Genomic DNA, 25,959 nt, shown 5'->3' with positions numbered 1-25,959 from the left:
CAGGTTTCTTTAGACAGTTAGTGTGCTAATGGGCTTTGTGACTGACTCTTTGGGAAAAGAAGTAACACTGGCCAGTGTTTCCCACATTTATTTGACCATAGCATCTTCTTTGTTTTTTCACGGAGAATTTTTCAGGACTAGTGAGCTGGGAAACACAATTTGGACAATGATGTTCCACTCCTTATTAGTCTCAGTCTAATTTAGTTTTGTTTCCTCTGTTTGACCCAAAGCACCCACCCACACATACTTCAATTCCAAGTCCTCAGCACACTGTTTGACTCTCCTACAAGTTTCTTCAAGGCAAAGATTATATTTCTTGTAATTGCATGATACTCGATATACAGAGATTGCTTGGTAATATCTGATGAGTGAAAGACTACAGAAAGGTATGGGAACCAACCTCTTCTTAGCATAGCACAGAATATTCTATGGCACATTTAAAGTGTTAATAATTGGCTAGGATTTGACCGTGAGGGTTGATCTTGAACAAGTCTTATGTTAGGGCTACAGCAGCTGAATGAAAAAAAAAACAAAAAACAAAAACATGAAACACAGTCTCCTCAAGGAAGTTATGGAGAAGGCGATGGCACCCCACTCCAGTGCTCTTGCCTGGAAAATCCCATGGATGGAGGAGCCTGGTGGGCTGCAGTCCATGGGGTCGCGAAGAGTCGGACACGACTGAGCGACTTCACTTTCACTTTTCACTTTCATGCATTGGAGAAGGAAATGGCAACGCACTCCAGTGTTCTTGTCTGGAGAATCCCAGGGATGGTGGAGCCTGGTGGGCTGCTGTCTATGGGGTCGCACAGAGTCGGACACGACAGAAGCGACTTAGCAGCAGCAGCAGCAAGGAAGATAAGATGAATTCAGATGAAATCACCTGGGAATACTTAATTAAGCATTGAGCTATAAATAAGTGCTATGGATACTTTGAAGTTACCATGGTCTGGAGTAGTCAGATTTACTACAGGGTAATATAAATGGTACTTTACTAAGACTATTCTGGCAGAAATGTATGTAAGAAAAATTCAAAAGTGGGAACCTGGAGAAGTTAGATTGGTCAGGAGTCAGGAGATGTGGCCTGGCATAGGCTATGGTAGTAAGAAATAGTGAGGAAAAGGCAATTCCTCTTCTGGTGTAACTTAACTTGGTGATGGTTTGGATAGAAGGGGAAAGATAGCAGACAAGTCAGGGGGAGCTTTTGGATTTCTTCAGAGATTAGAAAAAGTGGTAGCACCAGTCAATTTGAAAAAATTAGTTATTAATGGGCTTCTCTGGTGGCTCAGTGGTAAAGAACCCACCTTGCCAATGCAGGAGACTCAGGTTCTATCCCTAGGTCAGGAAGATGCCCTGGGGAAGGAAATGGCAACCCATTCCAGTATTCTTGCCTGGGAAATCATATGGACAGAGGAGTCCATTGGGCTACAGTCCATGGGGCTGCAAAAGAGTCAGACATGCCTTGGGGACAAAACAACAATAACAGTTATTAGCGGTGCCACCAATATCAGCTCTTGGAAGCTGCAACGCTAAAATATATTGGGAAGGCTGTGAACTAAGCATCTTATGTGTTATAGACTATACAGACACTTTGATTGGAAATTTAAAGAATATATCCAATAAGAGAGCTGATATCATTGACTTGAGCCCTGTACTGTAGGTGATAATGACTAATAACTTGCATAAATTTCAGGCTAGATTTGGTAAAAATGTTATGCATGACAGAATATGAAAACAGTAACTAGAAGTTCATGATTTCACATGAATGAAGAGTAATTCGTTTTGCAATCCACTAATCCTGCTATTCTATAGCAAGTCCTCTTTTTTCCCCAGCCAAGGGAAAGATAATAGAACAAAACATGTCTTTGACTGTACATGTCTTCAAAATATTTGGTATTTCCATGATAATGCAGCGTGAGATTTGCTGGCATAGCAAATCAACACTTAACAGAACTACTTGAGTAAATTACCTTAAGGAAGCAAAATCAATATGCTTTAAAACCCAGACACAGTTTGAAAGTGATGTAAGTGAGAGTTGGTTTTGCTAGAAACTTGGGCATTAAGAATCCTGAATTGGACCTTATTAACTGTCTGGCTTTGTGCTCTTCATCTAAACTTCTTTATCATCATTTGTTGAACACCCCCAAGATGCTTACACCCACCCAAAACATGCCAAAGATGCAGTCCTAGAAGGTCACTTTCTAAACAAATGGATAAATGCACAAAGATGATTCTTTTCTTTTTCTGGATAAAAAAGCTGAAAGAGGATAATGAGGATTATTCATGGGATTTAGGGTAGGAGATGATCTGTCCATTTCATACAAACATGAAACTTTTTCTGAACCCCCTTCTGTCTATAATATTGTTGCTAATTCAACTTGAATATCAAAGACAGAGCTGCTAATCCCATCCCCCCCATATATAACTATCACAGCAAACATCATCCTCTCAAGTAAACACAGGAATACATTTGGAAGGACTATGATTCTGTGTTGAGATACTGTTAAATACCTTTTTATTCTTCTTACAATATTTTTCTAAACCTGCACCTCGCCCTTCATTGTAACTAAGAAATAGACTCCTTGTTTCTTCTACACTACCATTTGTTGAATGTTTCAATATTATCTTGAATTCTTATTCTTACACCCAGGAAATTAGCAATTTTACAGACCTTGGCCACCCATCCTGATTATGGCTTCCATGTACAAAAACATTGTATTTATATGTGTACATGTTGAGTATCTGTGTGTGCAATAAACTTTTCAGGTTTGTCTAAGAGGCTCAGTTCTGCCCTATTGGCTGAACTTAACCTTATAGCTAAGAAAAAAAATGTTCATTATGTAGATTTAGACTTTAGTATTATCTTCAAATGTTAAAAATATGCTTCCATCACTATCATTCAGGACATCTGTAATTTAAATTTTGGACTGACAGCTTTGGCCCACCATTCACAAAATGACTGATCAATGATCATAATCCTTTGGACACTGGCCTTGGCTATTCATATTGAGCACTTGCTCTACAGGACCTTATAATTTAAGCCAATGCATCCCAAAAAGATATAAATAGATGTTAGGGGGAAAACCATTCTGTGGGTAAACATACTATTACAAAGAATTTTCAGATCCTTTATAAGCTAATAGGTAATGTGACTTCAATGGGGCAGAGTTATAGTGGGAAATGTTTTCCAAATTTATGATGGAAGAACCACTGAAATGTTCCCTATACCCAGAAGAACTAGCACCATACAGAACTGACGTTGGAGAACCAGATTCCTGCAATCCATACTCTTCTTTTCTCTCCTTCCCAAGGGAAAACTGCAGAATATCCCATTTTCTGGAAAGTGCCCAATCGAACTTTGGGGTTAGACCAACTCTAGACAGAGTATCAGGACCAGGTGTATAGATACCAACCTAACATGTGGTCACCAAACAAATTCTAGGGTAGAATGTAAGAATCCTGACCTTGAATGTAAACAGTTCCTCCTATCATGGTACATTTGTTTTCGGTGTGTGTTTGTGTGTGTGTGTGTGTGTGTGTGTGTGTGTGTGAGAGAGAGAGAGAGAGAGAGAGAGAGAGAGAGAGAGTATGTGTGTGTACATACTTTCCAGCTGTACTAAAACATCAATTTAAAAAATGTTTTATATTTAATTTCCCATTTATTACTCTAGATATCCCAACATTCCAGTTCAAGGCGAAAGCCATAAGTTTTTACCTAAACCAATAAGCAATTATTAGTCACAGAATGAGAAATGGAATGTGAAACAGAGTGAAAGTTTTATTAGTTTTTCTCCAATCATATTAAATATTTGTGGGCATTTTAATTGTGGCCTGAAGCAGACTTACCTGTTATTTTTTCCTTATGTGGATTGTCTGTTTTATGTTATAAAATAAGTGTATTTAGCATTGATTCTAAGAAATCATATTAACCATATTAATCTGAGCCAGGGATTGGTACTTTCCTAAAGAACTGATATTATTATTTTGTTGATTTTAGTACTTTTATGTATATGAAAATTAGAGTAATTAGGGCTGTCCTCCCTGGTAGCTCAGCTGGTAAAGAATCCACCTGCAATGCAGGAGACCCCGGTTTGATTCCTGGGTCAGGAAGATCTGCTAGAGAAGGGATAGGCTACCCACTCTAGTATTCTAGGGCTTCCCTGCTGGCTCAGCTGGTAAAGAATTCCCCTGCAATGTGGGAGACCTGGGTTTGATCCCTGGGTTGGGAACATCCCCTGGAGGAGGGAATGGCTACCCACTCCAGCATTCTGGCCTGGAGAATTCCATGGACTGTATAGTCCATTGGGTCGCAGAGTCAGACACAACTGAGTGACTTTCACTTTCTCTCCTCTCTAGTATTAGGTATTCCATTTAACCTTTTGCTACTTTTTAAGAGGTTTTGTTTCTCTTCCAAGGTAAAAAATAGAATGATAGGGAATTCCCTGGCAGTCTAGTGCTTAGGATTTGCTGCTTCCACTTCTAGTGCCTGAGTTTGATCCCTGGTCAGGGAAATAAGATCCCACAAGCTGCCGTGTGTGTGTGTGTGTGTGTGTGTGTGTAGTGTGTGTAGTCGCTCAGTCGTGTCTGACTCTTTGCAACTCTGTGGACCGTCGCCCACCAGGCTCCTCTGTCCATGGGATTCTCTAGGCAAGAATACTGGAGTGGGTTGCCATTTCCTTCTTCAGGGGATCTTCCCAACCCAGGGAAGGGCCATCAAAACTTGCTCTTAGGAAAGAATCTGACATTAATTATTCTTTGGTGAAATATTAAATAGAGTATTTGAGGGTTCTCTACATGTTTGCATAAAACAAGATTTGTTTTCTACAGTACCCTTTTTGCCCCTTACTTCATACACACATGCAAAGTATACAGAATAAATTTCTATCTATGGCTGATAATCAGTCTGTGAGAATTCTTAAAAAATAAAGACATGAGAAAAGAATTATATGTACTGCTGTGATCAACAACGTGGTTTTTACTGAGGAGAAAGTGTCTGTTAAAGTGAACATAAAAACAAAACCCACACTATCTGGCTGATAAATAACTCATAAAGAATGAACCAGAGAGGACAGCCTCTTCATCTTATTTAATTCTCTGTTATAGAACAAAATGTTTTAATTTTGGTGGGATGAATGTAGTATAGGTGCTTTATTCTTTCAAGTGAAATCCAAAAAGCATCCTTTGAAGAGATACCAATGAATTATCTTCACAAGGAGAAAATATATGACAACAATATAATTCTATATGTTCCGATCACATCAAGAGAGGACTCAAAAAGAAATCTCCATCTTAGAATTATAGGGTACTATAGTACTATTGGTTTGGAAAGAGATAATTATTAATAGTCATTATTAGAATGAATGATCATTGCATCAAATTCTTTTCACTCAAAAGCTTATTTTTTAAACTAATATAAAATTGATTAAATCTCACTTTTACCAAAGAATAAAACTATTAGAAAGATTATTTCTTCCATGATAGCTTTTATGAAAGTGAAAACATATCACTCGGTCTTTCCTTTTCCCTTATACTATACCTAAATAACACTCTCTAGTTTTCAGAGTTTACCAATTACAGAGTTACTTTGGAGTATGTCATTAGTCTCTATTTTTGATGAGAAGATACTTACTTGTCAATAGATGACACACCTTATAATCTGATCACTATCACAGTTGAGAAAATGTGACTCTGTGGAGGACTATGGAATTTATCTACTTCAACTGTTATTAAGTTACTGGGTTGAGTTATTTGCACTGATGGTTTGCATTCTGAAAGTATGGTTGGTGTTGCTGTGCAGTCATTCAGTCGTGTCTGACTCTTTGCGACCCCATGGACTGCAGCACGCCAGGCTACCCTGTCCTTCATCATCTCCCAGAACTTGCTCAAACTCATGTCCATTGAGTCAGTGATGTCATCCAACCATCTCATCCTCTGTCATTCCCTTCTCCTCCTGCCGTCAATCTTTCCCACCATCAGGGTCTTTTCTAATGAGTCAGCCCTTCACATCAGGTGGCCAAAGTATTGGAACTTCAGCTTCAGCATCAGTCCTTCCAATGAATATGCAGGATTGATTTCCTTTAGGATTGACTGGTTGGATCTCCTTGGAGTCCAAGGGACTCTCAAGAGTCTTCTCCAACACCACAGTGCAAAAGCATCAATTCTCCAGTGCTCAGCCTTCTTTATGGTCCAACTCTCACATCCATACATGACTACTGGAAAAACCGTAACTGACTATACCGACCTTTGTTGCCATAGTAAGAAACTGAAAGTTGCTCGGTCGTGTCTGACACTTTGCAACAGTCCATGGAATTCTCCAGGCAAGAATGCTGGGGTGGGTTGCTGTTCCCTTCTCCAGGGGATCTTCTCAACCCAGGGACTGAAGCCAGGTCTCCCGCATTACAGGATGATTCTTTACCAGGTAAGCCACCAGGGAAGCCCATGAACACTGGAGTGGCTAGCCTATCCCTTCTTCAGTGGATCTTCTCAACCCAGGAATCGAATTGGGGTCTCCTGCATTGCAGGTGGATTCTTTACCAGCTGAGCTACCAGGGAAGCCCAAATTATGAGCTACAGGGAGGCCTGGCAGGCTGTAGTCCATGGGGTCATAAAGAGTCAGACACGACCGAGTGACTGAACCAAACTGAACTACTATGAGAATTCATGAACATAATAATTTCCCTTTATGCACAGTAACCATGTTGAAGGAGCCTTGATAAATGCAGCAAAGTAATGTCTCTACTTTTTAATACGCTGTCTAAATTTGTCATAGCTTTTCTTCCAAGAAGCAAGTGTCTTTTAATTTCATGGCTGCAGTCACCATCTGCATTGATTTTGGAGCCCAAGAAAATAAAGCCTGTCACTGTTTCCATTGTTTCCTCATCTATTTGCCATGAAGTGATGGGACCGGATGCCATGATCTTCATTTTTTGAAGGTTGAGTTTTAAGCCAGATTTTTCACTCTCCTCTTCCACTTTCTTGATCTCTGGTTCCTCTGCCCTTTCTAAATCCAACCTGAATATCTGGAAGTTCTAGGTTCATATATTGTTGAAGCCTAGTTTGGAGAATTTTGAGCATTACTTTGCTAGGATGTGAAATGAGTGCAAATGTTAAAAATAGTTTGAACATTCTTTGATATCCCCCTTCTTTGGGATTGGAATGAAAACTGACCTTTTCCATTCCTGTGGCCACTGCTGAGTTTTCCAAATTTGCTGGTATATTGAGTGCAGCACTTTCACAGCATCATCTTTTAGGATTTGAAATAGCTCAACTGGAACTCCATCACCTCCACTAGCTTTGTCTGTAGTGACGCTTCCTAAGGCCCACTTGACTTTGCAATCCAAGATCATGGTGTGAGTGATCATACCACCAAAGTATGGTAAGAAACCCTAAAACTACTATTTTTAAAAACTACTGGTGCTAGAAATCAATATGTAAGTGTGGATTTAGAGATGAATACAGCGAAAGAGACTGAAGTATAACTTTAATTTGATATATATAAATTGAGGCCTAAGGATAGCTGGGACTGTCAGTTTATAAAGTTTCCCATGTTTTCTTCAAGACTTCTAGTTGTGAATATGGTGATTATTTTCTTCTCTTGTTGAGATTTTAAGTTAAGGGCAAAACCCATTGCTGTATTTTCTCTCCCTTCCATCATGATTTTTTGGTTGGAATTGTTAATACTAAGAACAAAAAGCCAGGTTAGAACACTTATGCCAAGTCAGACAGAAGTCTACCAGGAACGCAGCTAGAAATTAGGAACTGACCTTTGGCAGAGGCATGCATAACCCTATTCGGGAATGTATATATGTGAAAGTCGCTCAGTTGTGTCCCACTCTTTGGGATCCCATTGACTATACGGTCCATGGAATTCTACAGGTCAGAATACTGGACTAGGCAGCCTTTCACTTCTCCAGGGGATCTTCCCAACCCAGGGATTGAACTCAGGTCTCCCGCATTGCAGGCAGACTCTTTACAAGCTGAGCCACAAAGAAAGGTGGCTATAAAAAGACTTTAACAGAACTTGCCATTGGTGTTCTCTTCAGTTTTGAAGGAAGATAAAATCAGCAATCCTCTAGATTTCTTCATAGGGTAGTTTGCTTTTGTACATGGGGGATTTATACCATTAGGTATCTTGAAAGTTTTAAATAACTGGAAGTTATTGTTTGGCTCCCTCTTTGATAATATAAGCATCCGAGATGGATTGGGATCCAAATTTATTTCACTTAAAGACAACCCCTGCAAGTCCATTTTTATATACCTTATCTCTAATATTTAAGGGTATTTCTATTTCCAGGTAGTAGCCAGCCTCCAAAATGGTCCTCAGTGATCCTTGTCTCCAGTGTTTCCTCTCCCACTTAGTACTGGGGTGGTCTGTCTGACCAGCTGAAGGAGGCAGAAATGATGGTGAGTTACTTGCAACAGGTAGAACGGGACATGGAACCACAGACTGGTTCCAAATCAGGAAAGGAGTACATCAAGTCTGTATATTGTCACCTTGCTTATTTAACATATATACAGAATAAACCTTGTGAAATGATGGGCTGGATGAAGCACAAGCTGGATCAAGACAGCCGGGAGAAACATCAATAACCTCAGATATGCAGATGACACCATCCTGATGGCAGAAAGTGAAGAGGAACTAAAGAGCCTCTTGATGAAAGTGAAAGAGGAGAGTGAAAGGCTGGCTTAAAACTCAACCTTCAAAAAATGAAGATCATGGCAACCAGTCTCATCACTTCATAACAAATAGATGGGGACACAGTGGAAACAGTGACAGGCTTTATTCCCTTGGGCTCCAAAATCACTGCAGATGGTGACTGCAGCCATGAAATTAAAAGACACTTGATCCTTGGAAGAAAAGCTATGACAAACCTAGAGAGCATATTAAAAAGCAGATACATTACTTTGCTGACAAAGGTCTGTATAGTCAGAGTTATGGTTTTTCCAGTGGTCACATATGGATGTGAGAGCAGGACCATGAAGAAGGCTGAGAGCCAAAGAATTGATGCTTCTGAACTGTGGTGTTGGAGAAGACTCTTGAGAATCCCTTGCACTGCAAGGTCAAACCAGTCAATCCTAAAGGAAATCAGTTCTGAATATTCATTGGAAGGACTGATGCTGATGCTAAAGCTCCAATACTTTGGCCACCTGATGCAAAGAGCCAACTCACTAGAAAAGACCCCGAGGCTGGGAAAGACTGACGGCAGGAAGGGAAGGGAATGACAGGATGAGATGGTGGGATGGCATCATTGACTGAATGGACACGAGTTTGAGCAAGCTCTGGGAGATGGTGAAGCACAGGAAAGCCTGGCGTGCTGCAGTCCATGGGGTCGCAAAAAAATCGGACCTGACTGAGCAACTGAACAACAATTCTCATCTTATTTGATATTTGAATACTGGGAAAGGTTACGCATGCTAAAATGTCTTTCTCCTTTTCCTTCACACTACTATCCTGTCTAGATTTTTTGCAACCAGCATTTACTATATTTGAAATAGTAATTTAAAAGATAAAAGTTAAAAATTTTTAAATATAAAATTTTAATTATGGAAAATTTGAAACATTATACAAAAGTAGGGAGTATATATGTGCCATCACCCAGCTTTAACATGACCAGTTTTGTCTGACCTATTCTCCAAACACTGTAATCCTTAATGTCTCCTCTGCTTATCATCTGCATTGGGTTATTTGGATGCAAATTGAAAACATTGTCTTCTCCCATTGATATGTCTTCTCCCATAAGATAAGGTAATTTTAATAATCTTATTTCAAATAAGGGTAGGACAGTGCATAGTCAACCAAGGATGATTTTCCTGATGCCCAGTGCTTTACAAGGAACACTCAGAACTAGCATGAAAAGTGGCTCATTCACTCAAACATCTTCCCCTCCCTTTTGTAGAACCCCTGGCTGCAGTAGGCCTAGATCTCTTCATGATTATTACTGCATCTAGTGTCATGTTTTTCCAGCTGGTGCACTGCTTCCCTGTGGGAGGCTTCTTGATGTTGACCCCTCTACGAGCCTCCTGCCTGCTCTCTGGGGAATCATCCTATGACCCTACTCTATATAGACAATGTCTGCTTCTAACCTGAATTGTGATTAAATGGATGGGTTTAAAAATTGATTATAGCTCACCACAAAAACAGTGTTAGAACTGACTATAATTAAAATTCCAGTTATGTGAATTTCAATGCTGTCCTCCTCCTACCACATACAAGCAAATTAGAATGTTACTTTGGATCCAGTAGCTTTGGCATTTTTTTAAAAGGAATGAATGTGATGTTAGTACCTGGTATTTGAATGCCTTCGAAACAGAAATGAAAAATTATCTAACACTTTAAACACACAACTATTTTGCACACAAGTTTAAAGTGAGCTGGATCAGGGATCTGTTTTGAAGACTGCCTTTAAAGAGGGTCAGACAATGTCTTTAAAGAGCGTATTTTAGAAAATGACCCCTTTAACAGAATTAGTTGGCTTCCCTTTAGAACCTCCTCGCATGCCTGCCTTGTGGTCTGGCTATCAGTTGTTCTATATAGGCCTTTATTTTGGGATGTGTTTCCTGCTTTGTCTTCCTCTGCGGGGACCTCCCGGCATTAGCCTTGGCTGTCTTTCCGTGACTTTGTCTCTTGGCTCATGGATCAATTTTATTGCTCACTTTATGACCCTGAATACTTTATTTCTTTCCCTTTCTCTAGTCCTGCATTATACTGACCCATGTAGAAAAAACAGAAGAGAAAGAGGCTTAAAAGAAAGAAAAAATAAGAAGGAGGGGTGTTAAAAATAAGTAAAAAGAGTAAGAAGAACATGAAAAAGCTACCATATATTTTGCATGAAAAAGTCATTTAATATGTCAACATTTAAAAAGTAGACTGCAAAACCAGATATTGCTACTTTAAATGGTAGCTATAGGGCTGCAGTAGCAACACTGCATTGGTGGTTAATGTTGGTTAGTTGCTAAATGGTGTCTGCCTCTTTGCAATCCCATGAACTGTGGCTTAACAGGCTCCTCTGTCCATGTAATTTCCCAGGCAAGAATACTGCAGTGGGTTGCCATTTCCTTCCTCAGGGGGTCTTCCCGACCCAGAGATCAAACCTGCCTCTCCTGCTTGACAGGTGGATTCTTTACCACTGCTCCGCCCAGGAACCTCATTGGTGGTTAATAGATCATTTTAAAAACCTAATTCAGGGACTTTCCTGGTGGTTCAGTGGGTGAGATTCTGCACCTCCACTTCAGGGGGTCATGGGTTTGATCCCCAGTCTGGGAACTAAGATCATATGCTGCATGGCATAAACAAAACAAAACAAACACAAATCACCCAGTTTAAAGTAGCTTATGTACTTCCTCAGGCTTCAAGATGTGATTGGTGGGGTAGTGAGAGGCAGTGCCATGGTTCAGTTAGACTAAGGAGAAAATTTGATTCTCTGTAAAAGCAAAACGACAGAGTGACCATTAGAGGTGTGTGTATTCCAAATATATTCACAATAGCTTCTCATACTATAATCCTATAACCCAAATCAGTAGTGTCCCCATCCAGAAGTCAATTCTTTAAAAAAAAATAATGGGAAATGGTGAGTAGAGAGTATGCCACCTGGGAGGGCTAAGCAGCAAATTACTTCCTCAGTAAGTTCTAGTAGAAATTTCTAAAAGTGTCTGTTGTCCTAACGCAGATTTGCCAGAGCTGAGTCTAGGCCCCTGATTTATGTTACAATATCCTCAAACCTGGCTCTCTCTGGTGCTCTGGAGAGTCTCAGTGCACTCAAGGCCACCCTTTCCCTACCCTCCAAAGAACACTTCTGATCTATGGGAAAAAAACAAAAAATTCTGATGGGAATGAATTAGCACAGAAAAGACTTGCCTTTGAGAATATCACTTGTTCCTGGGTGCTCCATCATTGTTGGCCACACACATGAAAGCACTGATGAGGAGGGCTAAGAAACCTGGAGATATGAAAAGTTCAAATGCTAGGATTTGTGAATAAAGAATTTTGCCAAGCTATCATCTCCACAGCATTAAAAAATGACCTTGGGAACATCCTTTTAACTCTTTACCACTGATTTAAATGCACTGATATAAATAATATTGTAAGACTAACATAGGAGTAAACCTGATTTTATAAGATAGCTTAAGCTATCATGTTACAACACAAAAGTCACACTAAATTTAGCTACCCCATTTATAAGAATTAAATTTCTATTCATATGTGAACTGGACTTGGAAATCTGTTTTTGAAGTGCAGGAATCACTTTCAAAATGTGATTGTATGAAATTTAAAAATATGTATTTCATTTAGAATGTATCAAAATGTGAAATTATTCTTTAAATATTTTTAACACCTTTGGTTTATGAATAGTGGGCATTTCATACCACTTTGTGGCAAGAGTGTTAACTACTTTTAGCATTCTGCTGTTTAGAGCTTACCCAGCAAATGTTTTAGTATATATCTAGAGATACTTTAGAGTAGCAGTTCTTAAATGTGATCTGGGAATCTTTGTTGGGTCTTCCAAACCCTTTCAGGAAGTGATCAAGGTCAAAACTATTTTCAAAACAGACCAAGGCACTATTTATCTTTTTCACTCTGATTTTCTCATAGGTGTAATATGGAGATTTTTGGTAGTTACGTGGCATGTGGTATTTCAACTGATTGAATTCAGAAGCAGACATGAGAATTAAACTGTCTTCTATTAAGCAAAATATCAGTTTGAAAAAATGTAAAGGAAAGCCATTTTTCTCATGTTCCCCCCCAAATATAGTTTTTCAGTAAAATTTTTTTTTTTTTTTTTAATTGCTTCTACTTTGCACTCCACTCTGCCCGCGCGGATCCGGCTTTGGACCCCCTGTTCACTGGTTTGTAGAGCACTTTATGGGAAATTCCCCTTCCGGAGAGGGAGGCGGCGCGCGCCCGGGGTGACCGTTTCACAAAGCCCAGAGGAGTCTCCCCACCACCACTACCCCACCCCGCTTCAAAAGCACACGCCCCCCCAGCCCTACGCAGCGGGGCTCAGAAGGGAGGGTAGGAAGGACACCGGCCGGCTCCGGGCTCTGGGGGCCCCCGGCCACTCCCTGCGCGGGGCACAGCCCGCCGGGAACCAATGAACCGTGTGGGAGCAAGGGCTTGGCCGTCCCTCCAGACTCCAGAGAAAGGCTGGGGTTTGCGAAGCTCGCCTCGGGATTCGCAAAGCCAGGGTGAATCCCTGGGGTCCCTCCACTTCCCCCCACCCCCACCTCCTTTTTACAGATCCACAGCCCTACGTCTTCCCCATTTTTTCGTCCTCTAAAGTTTGGTACACGTGGTCTCCTTTCGCTCGCCGCCGGCTGCGGGGCCGGGTGAAAGTTGCTGCACCTGCTTTAGGCGAATTATGGTAGCGCTAGAAGTTCAAAATATTTTATTTATATAAATATGTATTGGTTGATCATCATTATTTTAAAATAAATTGATAAAGAAGTATTTTAAATATTTTGAAATTTTAATTTCTTATATGGTATAGGTAGATATGTAGGTAGATATAAACATAAACAAAAGCTCTTTGGGGGGGGTTCTTGATTTTTAAGATTTATAAAGAAATCTTAGAGTCCAAAGAGCTTAAGTTTACCTAAAAGCAAAACTTTAAATGTTTACTGGCTTAAAGTACTAACATGATAAACAGCAAATCTTGATTTTAATCTGGTCTAAAGAAAATAATTAAAATAATTTTTGACTTTGGTTTCCAAAGCCCTTGTATATTTATCATTTTGCAATAAATCTGAGAGGTAGGCAGGTCAGAAATTATTCTTATCTAAAACATGAAGAAATCAAGAAACAGAGTTTTAGATTGCATAATAAGTTAGTAGTGGAGCAGCTATAAAACATATAGTACTTTCAACTCTAACCAAATAATTTGGCTAATTAGTGCAGTTCCTCCTACTTTCCTTATATAAGGTGATTGTGACATATAAAATGTTAAAATGGTATTGTAGAACATAGAACCACCTGTAGGCACTTTCCCATGAAACATCTTCACTTCTGGAGCTAACTCAGTGCCCTTTACTGAAGCAGACAGCTAACCACGGTTAAATGCTTTCCTGTCATTCAAGGAGTTTTTTATGTCTTCACCATTTGCTGGTAGAGCTTCTTTTTACAGCTAAGGACAGCTTCGCAGGTATACCTGATAGGCGACTTCCACTTGAGAATGAATTCCAGAGTACTGGTCTTTCCTGGATTGTCATGCTAATTCTCTGCTCAAGAACTTAAAATAACTTCCACCAGATCAATGTTTACTCTTCTGCTAAGTTTTCAGTGCTCCTCAGATTTGGTTTCACATATCTCATTCAACCTCATTTCTTTTGCCTTTATCTTACGTAGGAGGGCTGTCATCCTTATACCAATCTCACTCTGACTTCCATAATAGCAGTTGGAATTTACTATATTCTTGCTCATTAATCCTTTAATAACCCTGGGAAGTTGTTATTACTATCCCAACTTTATAGACAAGGGGCAGAGCCCAAAGATATTAATGTGACAAGCTTGAGACAACACATCTTTCTGATCAACGGTGGGGCCAATATTCCAACCTATGTCTGTCTGGGAATGATGCTAATGCCATTAGCCATTACACCATATATATCAGTAAATAAATTAAATTTAAATAGGTTAAGTGATCCAAGATTTTGTGCTAATACTTTCTAAAGAAAACAACTAAATGCTATTTACAAGAGCCACATCTAAAACATATGAATACAATAAGATTGTAAATCACAGGATAAGGCCACCCGCTTACTCTCCACACTCACATACAAACTGCCATAGTTAAACTTTAAGGCAAAAATCATTATTAGAAAGCAAGAGGGATATTTGATAATTATAAAAGGTTCAATTCATCAAGAAAATATAATAATTTTGACATTTAATATACAGGTTCAAAGTATGGAAAGCAAAGATTAGCAGTAGAAGGAAAAAGAGATAAATCCATAATGATAGTGGGAGATCTTAACATACTTCAATAACTGATAAAATAAGTAACAAAATATCAGTTGGGATATAAAACAATACAATATATAAAACAATACTTGAATATTTGAATATAAAACAATACTTGAACAATACAATCATTAGATCAATTTTGTATCGGGGGAACGCTATACTCCTAAACAAGAGAGAATACAAATCATTCTTTTCAAGTACGAGTGGAAACTATTTGGAACTGAATAACCATGCAAATAATGTTATCAAAACTTGAAGTTAATTGCTCATAGAGAAATTTATAGCCCTAAATGTAAATATCAGAAAAGAAACACAACAAAAGACTGAGAAACCAATGAGCTAAGCATTCATTTAAAAAATTAGGAAAAAACTGGAAGATAGGAAATAATATTAGTAGAAATTAATTTTAAAAAAGCATACATATAATTGGATCAACAAAGTCAAAAGTTGGTCTTTTAAAAAAGTAATAAAATTGCTAAATGCCTGGTAAATTGATTTAAAAAAAGAGAGATAGCAAAATAACTAGTATTGGGAATAAAAAAGTAGGACATTACCAAAGATTCTATAGACATTAATTGATAATAGAAGATACTATGAAAAACTCTATGTCATTAAACTTGAAAATGTAAATGAAGCAGACAATGTGCTAAAAAAACTTAAAAACTAAAACAAGCAGATACAAAAAATCTGAGTAGCATGAAACTATTTAATCTTTTAATAAAAAGATCTTCCCATAAAGAAAACTCTAGGTTCAGATTGTTTCTTTAGTAAATTGTAGCAAATATTTAAGGAAGAAATAATGATCAATCTTACACAAACTCTTCTTGAGCCTAGAAAACAAAGAAGTACTCACTAGCTTGTTTTATGAGACCAGTAAAATCTGACATGTTTCTATTAAAAGAAGGAAAATAACAGACCAACCTTACTTGTAAACATAACACAAAATATTAAACAAAAATTTACTACTACTCTATATTCAATGATATATAAAAAGGCCAGTATGTCATAATCAGGTTGGGTTCATGCCAGCATTGCAAGGTTGGCTGAAGAGTGGAAAACCAATCCATGTAATTTACCATATGAACAGAATAAAAGAGAAAAATCTTAAGATCATCTCAACAGGTACAGGAAAAAATCTGATAAAACTCATTTCCAATCATGATAAAAACTCCCAGCAAACTAGGATTAGAAACTGAATTCCTTAATCTGCTAAAAGATTTGTTAAAAAAAAAAAAAAAAGAAACAAAAATTCAGCAACGCTGCTGAAACACTGGTGAAGTGTTGAAAGATTTCCCTTTGAAATCACGAACAAGATAAAGGTGCCACTACTACAACTTGTCTTCAACATTGTATTGGAGGTTCTAGCCAGTTGACTAAAACAAGAAAAAGAAGGATGGAAAGGAAAAATCAACTGTTACTATTCACAAATGATATAATTCTATGTAGAAGATGGAAAAGAGTAGCTAAGCCAGTGTGATACTGGCATAAGGTAGACAAACAGACCAATGGGATATAATATAGAGCCTAGAAACAGACTAATTCTATGTCAACAGTTGATTTACGACAAAGGTGGTAATGTAGAACAAGGTATTTTCAACAAGTAGTGCTGAAACAACTGAATACTCATACTGGGGAAAAAAAAAGAAACCTGATCTCCACACAATAAGTAAAAATCAATTCCAGGTAACCTGTAGTTATAAATGTGAATGGAAAAACTCTAAGGCTTCTAGACGATAATACCGGAGATCTATCTTTATTGTTGTTGTTTAGTCACTAAGTCATGTCTGACTGTTATGACTCCATGGACTATAGCCCACCAGGCTTCTCTGTCCATGGGATTTCCCAGGCAAAAATACTGGAGTGGGTTGCCATTTCCTTCTCCAGGGTTATCTTCCCAACCCAGGGATTGAACCTGCGTCTTCCGCGCTGCAGGTGGATTCTCTACCATTGAGTCACCAGGGAAGTCCAACAGTATATAATTGTATACCAGAGTTTATTCTACAATTAGTAGAGTTGTTTCCAGTTTGGGACTGTTTTGGGTAAGATTGCTATAAAATGTCTCTAGGTGGACATGTAGATGAATTTCTGTAACGTACTCATCTAAGAGTGGAACTTCTAAGTCCTCAAGTGTGCATATATTTAATAGAAAATGAAGTGCCAGGCTTTTCCAAAGGTTTTATGAAAAGTGAAAGTGTTCGTTGCTCATTCGTGTCCTACTCTTTGTGACACCATGGACTATAGCCTGCCAGACTCCTCTGTCCATGGGATTTTCCAGGCAAGAATACTGGAGTAGGTAGCCATTCCCTCCTCCAACCCAGGATCTTCCCAACCCAGGATCAAACCTGGGTCTTCTGCATTGCAGGCAGATTCTTCACCACTGTGTCACCAGGGAAGCCAAATGAATTGTACAAAATCTATTCCAGCAGCTTAGGAGAGTTCCCATATGAGAGTTCTGACATGTTATTGTCAGTCCATTTAGTTTTAAATAAATAAATATGGGAAGTATCCTATGAAGCTGGAATATTTTGTACAATCCCTTTGGAAAAGTCTGGTATTTCATTATCTATTAAATGTACGCATTTTTGATGACCTAGAAATTCCACCCTTAGATGGGTATGTTACAGAAATTCATCTATATGTCCACCTAGAGACACATGCAAGAATATTTATAGCAATCATATCCACAACAAAAAACAAACTGGAAACAACTCCATTAATTGTAGAAAAAACCCTGGTACACACATTCAATGGAATACTATACAGCAAGGAAAATGAACGTACTGCAACTACATGCAACAATATGAATGAATCTCATAATGTTGAGTGAATGAAAGCAGACACAAAAGAACATAATATATCATACTATTCATATAAATGCAAAAAACAGGAAACACATACATGCTTTATTGATAAACATAAAAAACCAAGGAAATGTATACATAAAACTCAGGACAGTGGTTACCTTTGACAGGTACAAAGGGTGAATTGACTGGGAGAGGGCATAAGAGGAACTTCTGGGGTGCTGGCAACCCTCTATTTTTCAGTTTAGATGGAAGTTACATGGGTTTTTGATCTATGATAAATTATACTTTGGTTTACTTTTTCTCATTTCCTAATAAAAATGTATAAAATTCAAGAATTCCTTCACTCAAGGATCACTAACTCTGAAGATAAGCAATGAAATTCAGTGCAGTAAAGAAATTTGGGGCATGTTTCAGGAGTTAATTTCACTTTTCTGTGCTTCATATTAGAAGAGATGTTGTAAATGCAAATAAAGGGCACTCTCCATGGGGATTTAAGTTATTAAGGGCCAAGTTCCAGGACTCAGAAGGAATAAGTTTGTGGAGACGGCCCTGCTGCATGTGATTATCACTGAGGTTTTTGCCTTTGGAGGGAATCTCAACGGACCATTGTTGTTCAGTTGCCCAGTCGCTTCTGACTCTTTGTGACCCCATGGACTACAACATGCCATGCTTCCCTGTCCTTCACTATCTCTCAGAGTTTGCTCAAACTCAATGGACCATACTTCATGTGAAATATCTGTTTCTCTTAGGAAGGATGAAATAAGTAACAAGGCACTCTGCTTGAGCTTTGAGTTAGGAAATCCTTCACCAATGTAACCTACATCACACTTATTTCACTTAGTATCACAGTTTCTTCCCCACATATATCCCAATTCCTAACTAACTCATTTTATCATGTAGATGAAGCACAGGCTTAAATGCTTTTGCATCTCATACCACATTATTTAGTTATGTAATAGGCTCTCACCAAGTGTTTTTACTGCCTACATGTGTTTCATTACTGTGCACATATTTGAAATATATATAATCAGTTTTTCCAATGCTATAATAGTTTACACCAAAACTATAATTTTGCTTTATATCAAATTTTCCATCACCCAGGAAGTAAGATTTTTATTATTGTTGATATTGGCAAAATTTATAAATTTTGTCTTCTGAGAGTTGGCAAGAAGCATGTTCAACCTCAAAATGGAAAAGACTGTGGGAGTCAGTTAACTACATTTACATTTAAGGCATGACAGTTAGTATTAGATTGAGCTCTCTGGGACTCAAGCAAAAATTAATAGACCTGTCCTATTCCAAAAAGATTCTGAGGCAGTTGTTGCTTATACAGCATTCTGGCAAGAAATCTAAGACTTTTGGAGAAGGAAATGGCAACCCACTCCAGTACTCCTGCCTGGAAAATCCCAAGGACAGAGAAGCCTGGCCAGCCATGGTCGCAGAATTGGACACGACTAAGTGACTTCACTTTCACTTTCACTAAGACTTTTACGTGATTACAAGCAAACATGCTACTTGGTGTTTCAATACTGTTCTAGAAACATCTAGAAGGGTGTGAGAAGTCAAAGACTAGAGTTGCTGAATTCTCAAATTTAAGGAGTCTTTTTCCTTAGAGTATTCAGCAATTTACTTCTGCTGCTCCCTTTTCCCACTCCTAGTCTATCTCAAAAAGACAGTGGTTAGAAGCAGCAGCTAAACAGGACTGGGGCTCAGTGATTCTGTAGCTAGACTGGATGTTTAATGCTGAACTCTCTCTTTAAGATTTGGTGATCAGGCATACACATCAAGTCCTCTTCACTGTTTACCTGAATTTTCTCCAGATTATAAATAGTTCTTTTGTATTGGTCAAATAACTTCTGGAATATCTTAACTCTTTTGCAGAAGAATGTGTTAGCATTCAGAAAGGAGGTGAACTCAATAGACTCAGAAAGCTTATGGCAATGCCTTCTCTTACCATTCCCAAGACTTACTTTTAAAATGCACCTTAGGCAAAAAGGAACTCTATTCTGATGGTTGAGGTCTGCAAGGTGGCTTATTTAAAAGTCTATCTGATTAACTGACTGAAAATGGTTGTGGAGCACAGTCCTACTGACACACCTCCAATTTCACTAAGTGCCACTCTCCAGAAATGAAGTCAATTTGTAGATGACTGAGACATCTTAAGAATAGTTGTTGGGTAATTTTATCTTCGGGTTTCCCAGGTGGCTCAGTGGTAAAGAATCCACCTGCAAATGCAGGAGATGCAGGGTTGATCTCTGGGTCAGGAAGATCCTCTGGAGAAAGAAATGGCAATTCACTAAGTATTTTTGCCTGGGAAATCCCATGGACAGCAGAGCCTGGAGGGCTACAGTCCATGGAGCTGCAGAAGAGTTAGACAGGAGTTAGCGACCAAACAATAACAATTTAATCTAGAGCGATAGAAAACTTTCGCACTATTAGGAAAAGGAAGAAAAAAAGGGCGAAACACTCAGTAACCACAGAAAGGGAACCTAGGTTGCAACTCAGAATTAGTGTTTACTAGGTGTACGCTTTTGGGCAACCTAAGTGTCTCCGAGTCTGTTTTCTCATTTCAGTTTTTTCAAAGCTTACTTACTTGAGATCTAGCATTGAGCACAATGCCAGGCTCGAAGCAGGTGATGAGAAAATGACAGGAATTTGCTTTGATGGTTATAGGCAACCAATCAGTTTTGAGTTACTTTTTTAGTGACCCCCGCAGGGAGGGAGAGCAGAGGCAGAGCCCAGGAAATGATGGCGTTGGTTCGCTCGTCAGGTCCCCAGATGGTCCGAGGCGTCTGCTCCTGCTACCCCGGAGGTTCAGGCCACACCCGAGAAGAGAACCCAGCGCACTAGGTCACCTCGGGGAGCGCTTGCGGTTTGGCTCCAGATGTAGCCTGACTCGGGCCAGGCCAATCCCGGGACAGCTCGAACTCACCTTCCTGACAGGTGTCAGCGGTCTGGGGCGTGACCGTGCAGGCAGGCGGCCGTGGTGGGCGGGAGCTGAAAATAAGAAGCTCCAGGCGCACGGAACCCGCCGCCCAGTCGCCGCGGTGGCTGCCGGGATGCGCCGCAGCGAATGGTCGCGCCGGGCGCCGCTCTGAGTGACCTTTCACCCGAGCCCAGCGGCCTCGGGCGGCGGCACAAGGCGAACGACATGGCGGAGGCGGCGGCTGCGGCGGGCGGGACGAGCGCGGGCGCGGGCGCGGGCTCCGGGTCTGCAGCGGACCGGGACCGGGATTCCGAGCGGGACCGCGCCGGGCGGAGGCTGCGGGTTCTTTCAGGCCATCTGCTGGGCCGGCCGCAGGAAGCTCTGAGTACCAATGATTGCAAAGCGCGGAGAGCCGCGGCGACCGCCACGGCGGCGCCCACTGCCACTCCCGCAGCTCAGGAGTCGGGCATCATCCCCAAGAAGCGGTGAGTGACGTCTCTGTCGAGCCAGCCTCTGGTGAGGGACCAGGCCGGGCCTGTGCTGCGGGAGGGCACGGGCGAGGTGGGACGGGAGGTGACACGGGAGTGGGGAAGGCATTCCGGTCCCTGAAAGTGCGGACCATCTCTCTTAAGAGAGCGTAGATGACAAAAGCAGGATGAAAGGGGTTTTGGTCACTATTTAAGAGTAATAAACCTGAAGAACTCTTATTGGGGAAGGCTTTCAGGGGACCTTTTTTCTTGGATTCATAATGCCAGAAATTCCTTGTCTGTCTTAATACTTAGGGAGTTAGCGTCTTCGAATAAATAGAAGGGGTTTAATTATGATCCTCCAAGGAAGTTTGTACCAAATGATGGATCTCTTCAAATTCTCTCTAGCTTGGGTGTGAGGTGGCAGTTCCTGGAAGAAGGTGCTGCTGCTGGTTTCTGGGGTGGATTTCTGCTTGCTTAGGGGCATAGTCTTTGAGGGAGGAAGAAATCGAGGGATGGGAAGAAGCAATAAATAGAAGACACTGCTAGTGATTTAGGGTGTGGTGGTAGCTACTGAGCTCTGCTGTAACCAAAAGCTAAAAGATCCTTGTTTGTGGGTGAGGTTATTTGTAAGATATCTTAAGACTTTTTGGAGAACTGTTAGGCTCTGATGCAAACCACTAGGAAAAGCTTTTATTTGAGATGTGGCTTTGTCAGCACGGATAAACTTTGAAGGTGAAAAAACAGTTGCTAATGTTTAATGTGTACTTTCAATGTCAGAGACTGTGCTAAATCTTATTTATTTTACTCCTCTCCAAACTGTGAGTTAGGTGCAGTTATCTTTCATTTTATAGATGAGGAAATAAACAAGATTTAGAAGCCTGCTCTAGGCTTGGCAGGTTCACTGTGTGCCTGGTTAGTTTTCCAAGTCTCGCCAAGTTGACTTTAGGGCCAAATTGTTAAACTGTACTGTTTCTGATGAATTCATTCATTAATTCAATATTCATGAGTCCTACTGCATACTCACTGTACTAAGAATGTAGAGATTTAAAAATGCAGTATTTACTCCTAAGGAACTGATAACCTAAGAAGATAAAGTTATAATACAGTATGATAAAGTTAGCTGATAACCTTAGCAAATAGTCACTTAACCCAGTTTTGGGTATTTATTTATTAGGGCGAAGGCTTTCTGGGGTAGGGATTGTCTGAGTAAATCTTGAAGGTTGTTCTGGAAGTAGCCTGCCAAAGGAGAAAAACATTCTTGGTGAAAAAGCTGTGTTCACAAGTAAAGCAGTGAGAGGTTGAACTGCTAAGGGTTAAATGTTGCAGGAAGAGGTGAAGATAGCTTGGGATGAGGAACAGATAGGCTGGTCTTGTTTACAAGATTTTATGTACAGTAAAACATTACATTTACCTTTAGAAAGGTCACACTGGGGATTGAGTTGAAGGTTTAAGCAGTTGAGCATATGGTTTTGGGGAACATAGATTTGAGTTTGAATTTCCACTCCACAATTCCAGCTGCGTGACCTTGGGCGAGTTACTTAGCCTCTCTCAGAGCTTTAGACCCCTCATCTGTGAAAATGAGGACAGTAAGTCTTGCTTTGCATTGTTGATGTGAGAAAGTGATCAAATGCTTAGTGCAGTGCTGATTTCATAATCCCTCAACAAAGGGGAGATGCAGTTTTGATTGGGTCCAAGAGATTTAAAAGAATAAACCATTTATTTAGAAGACTAATATCCCAATGAGAAATACTGTGATTCTGAACTCGGATATAATACTGGGAGTGGGCAATATATTTGAAAAAGTATTAGGAGGCAAATTTTCCATAACTTGATTACTGAATGGTGGGGGAGGAAGGAATCAAGGGTCACATTCTGGCCTCTGGCTTCATTTGAAGTTATATTAGCTGTGATTGAATTTAAAACTTTGAAGTTTTCTAATGATTTAATGTACATTTATGTCCATTCTTTTGTGTCCATGTGTATGATTGTATATTTATATGCAGGTTCACACTCTTGAACTAAGTAGAGAGGACAAATGTTCCTTAGAGTTGGATTTAGGGCCTTTATTTCCGGCATTTAGAGAAAAATAGTAATGTTTGGAAGGCACAATGGGGTAATGGATGAGGCTTCCCACAGCTGAGGGTGCCTGGTCTGGGAGGCCTTCTGTAGCTGCTCCATGGACTGACGGCCCAACTGCATGTAATCTATGCCACTAACGGCCCTGGTGTTTTCTTCAGGATTAGACGTGGGAAAATCTAATCCTGTACAACTGTGTTAAAGTTTTAATAATAGTATGAGGGAACACAAAACTTGTATTACATGAAGCATCAAAAGCTCCTTCACAAGAGTGGTCTGCTTAATGTGTTTTTCATGGGGACCCAGGTGTCCCTTCTACTTTCCTACTGCTTAGCTGGATCTCCGGAGAAGGCAATGGCACCCCACTCCAGCACTCTTGCCTGGAAAATCCCGTGGATGGAGGAGCCTGGTAGGCTGCAGTCCATGGGGTCGCGAAGAGTCGGACACAACTGAGTGACTTCACTTTCACTTTTCAGTTTCATGCATTGGAGAAGGAAATGGCAACCCATGCCAGTGTTCTTGCCTGGAGAATCCCAGGGATGGGGGAGCCTGGTGGGCTGCCGTCTGTGGGGTCGCACAGAGTCGGACACGACTGAAGCGACTTAGCAGCAGCTGGATCTCAGTTTACCAGCACCAGAGCAGAGCCGAAAGGGAAGGCAAGTGATGGAGCAGGAAGGAGCCAGTGTGTATTTCTAGTGAAATGTGAATGTGACTGTATATCGTTATTTTGGAAGGATTTGGTCATGTATGTTATTTGTATAACTCCTTTTCTTTTATTACCTGGGATGATGTCATTGGTTGAAATTCTTTTATCTCATGGCTGGTTATCATCTTGGAATTAGAGGAGTAACTTCTTGAAACTTCATGTTTTTATTCCTCTTACAGGGTAGTCATGTATATATCAATTTACTTAACATTTATAGAGTAATTGCTTTATTTATTTATTTTTTTTGAGTAGTTGCTTTATGATAGATGTTGTTTTAGGTATTGGAAGTAAAGAGATAATAGTCCTTGGCCTCAAAAAATTCAATCTAGCAAGGGTGGTGCACATTCCAGCACATTTTGAATAGAGCCAATGTAGATACAGATGTAGCACAGAGGAAAGAAAGAGTGATATATTCTGTCTAGGGCCTCAGAAGAAGCTTTCTGAAGACGGTTTTAAAATATGGACGATAGTGTGGCAGGTTGATTTGGTGGTGAGGAGTGTTGGTATTCCAGACAGAAGTCATAGCATATGGCAAAGCAGGAGCGCGGGAAGGTGCACCTTGTATTTTGGTAATTAGACGATTCAGTATTGGTAGAGGTGGGAGTAAGTTAAAAGGAGGGCATGAGCCGGTGGTCATGGAGGCCTTTGGCCTGTAGGTCATCAGTCCTTTCATTCTTTCACTCATTTATGTGTGAATGTTTGAGTGCTTACTATGCAGCATATAACAGTGAACAAAAACTCTACCCTTGTAGACTTACATTCTATTTGGAATGGAGATAGTGTAACAGACAAGTAATACAGTATGTCAGATCGTCATGTGACATAGAATGAAAAGAAACAAAGCAGCATAGGAGGGTGTTGATGGAGATCCCGTAAAGGAATTAAGCTGAGAAGGGATGTGATCAGATTGGATTTGGGTTGGAGAGCAATCACTGTAGCTGCAAGGTTAAGAATGGATTGGAGAAGGATGAGGATGGATATGGGAAGATCCATTCAGGGAGATTGTTAAAGCAGAAGAATAATGAAGGAAATAATGAAGGATTAATTCAAGATGATGGCAATGAGAATAGAGAAGAGGATGGATTTGCATTTTGAAAGTTTGTGCATTAGTTGATATTTAAAACCTGTTACACTTGTCACATGATCTCTTATGAGTAGATTTTAACTACTTCTATCCAAGAACGTATATTGTCTTTATTTGAAGTTGTGGAGTAGAGTTTTGAGGATGATGGTTTATTTTCTGTTTCCCTGTAAGTGCCCGTTACTCCATGAACAATTTCTTTCTGCTCTTGGTTCTGAATGCAGTTTTAGATGCCTAAAAATCATAGTAAATGTCAGCCAAATATGTGACATTTTTATGCCTTGGTTTTGGATTTTTTTCAGTTTTTTAAAAGTTATTATAGTGTTATGAAAAAGAAGGAAAAGAACCCTTGTTCGCATCTGTCCCTCCATTACCAATAACCACTTGCCCAGTTATAATTTTGACTCCAACCTCTTTGCACTTTGCATTAGTCAAAACTGTTTTGTGGCAATTTTTATAGCAGTTGTAAACTTTTTTTTTTTTAACTTCTGATTTTTATTTATTTTTATTAGTTGGAGGCTAATTACTTTATTGTAGTGATTTTTGTCATACATTGACAAGAATCAGCCATGGATTTACATGTATTCCCCATCCCGATCCCCCCTCCCTCCTCCCTCTCTACCCAATCCCTCCGAGTCTTCCCAGTGCACCAGGCCTGAGCACTTGTCTCATGCATCCAACCTGGGCTGGTGATCTGTTTCACTGTAGATAATATACATGTTTCGATGCTGTTCTCTCGAAACATCCCACCCTCGCCTTCTCCCACAGAGTCCAAAATTCTGTTCTGTACATCTGTGTCTCTTTTTCTGTTTTGCATATAGGGTTATCGTTACCATCTTTCTAAATTCCATATATATGCATTAGTATACTGTATTGGTCTTTATCTTTCTGGCTTACTTCACTCTGTATAATGGGCTCCAGTTTCATCCATCTCATTAGAACT

At 39.8% G+C, this 25,959-nt stretch overlaps 1 protein-coding gene and 1 long non-coding RNA gene across 2 annotated transcripts in view; one reads left to right on the top strand and one right to left on the bottom strand.

The window, feature by feature from the left end:
* Positions 1 to 11,310: 11,310 nt before the first annotated feature.
* Positions 11,311 to 20,775, bottom strand: LOC139038034 (uncharacterized). Its single transcript, XR_011490931.1, has 3 exons — positions 20,690 to 20,775; positions 11,852 to 11,933; positions 11,311 to 11,417 (listed from the first exon to the last, which is right to left on the bottom strand). It is a non-coding gene; the product is annotated as an uncharacterized lncRNA (long non-coding RNA).
* A 21-nt stretch (positions 20,776 to 20,796) lies between these two features.
* AGPS (alkylglycerone phosphate synthase) overlaps positions 20,797 to 25,959 on the top strand; it is a 138,537-nt gene continuing 133,374 nt past the window's right edge. Inside the window, exon 1 of the mRNA XM_070475984.1 lies at positions 20,797 to 21,168. Within this exon, the coding sequence (XP_070332085.1) occupies positions 20,831 to 21,168 (338 nt within the window). The 5' untranslated portion in view covers positions 20,797 to 20,830. The remainder of the gene's footprint in view (positions 21,169 to 25,959) is intronic.

The sequence above is a fragment of the Odocoileus virginianus genome, chromosome 13, assembly GCF_023699985.2.
Source record: "Odocoileus virginianus isolate 20LAN1187 ecotype Illinois chromosome 13, Ovbor_1.2, whole genome shotgun sequence".
Classification (NCBI taxonomy): domain Eukaryota; kingdom Metazoa; phylum Chordata; class Mammalia; order Artiodactyla; family Cervidae; genus Odocoileus; species Odocoileus virginianus.
Note: the sequence above shows the minus strand (reverse complement) of the source record. Positions and strands in the feature narration are given on the sequence as shown.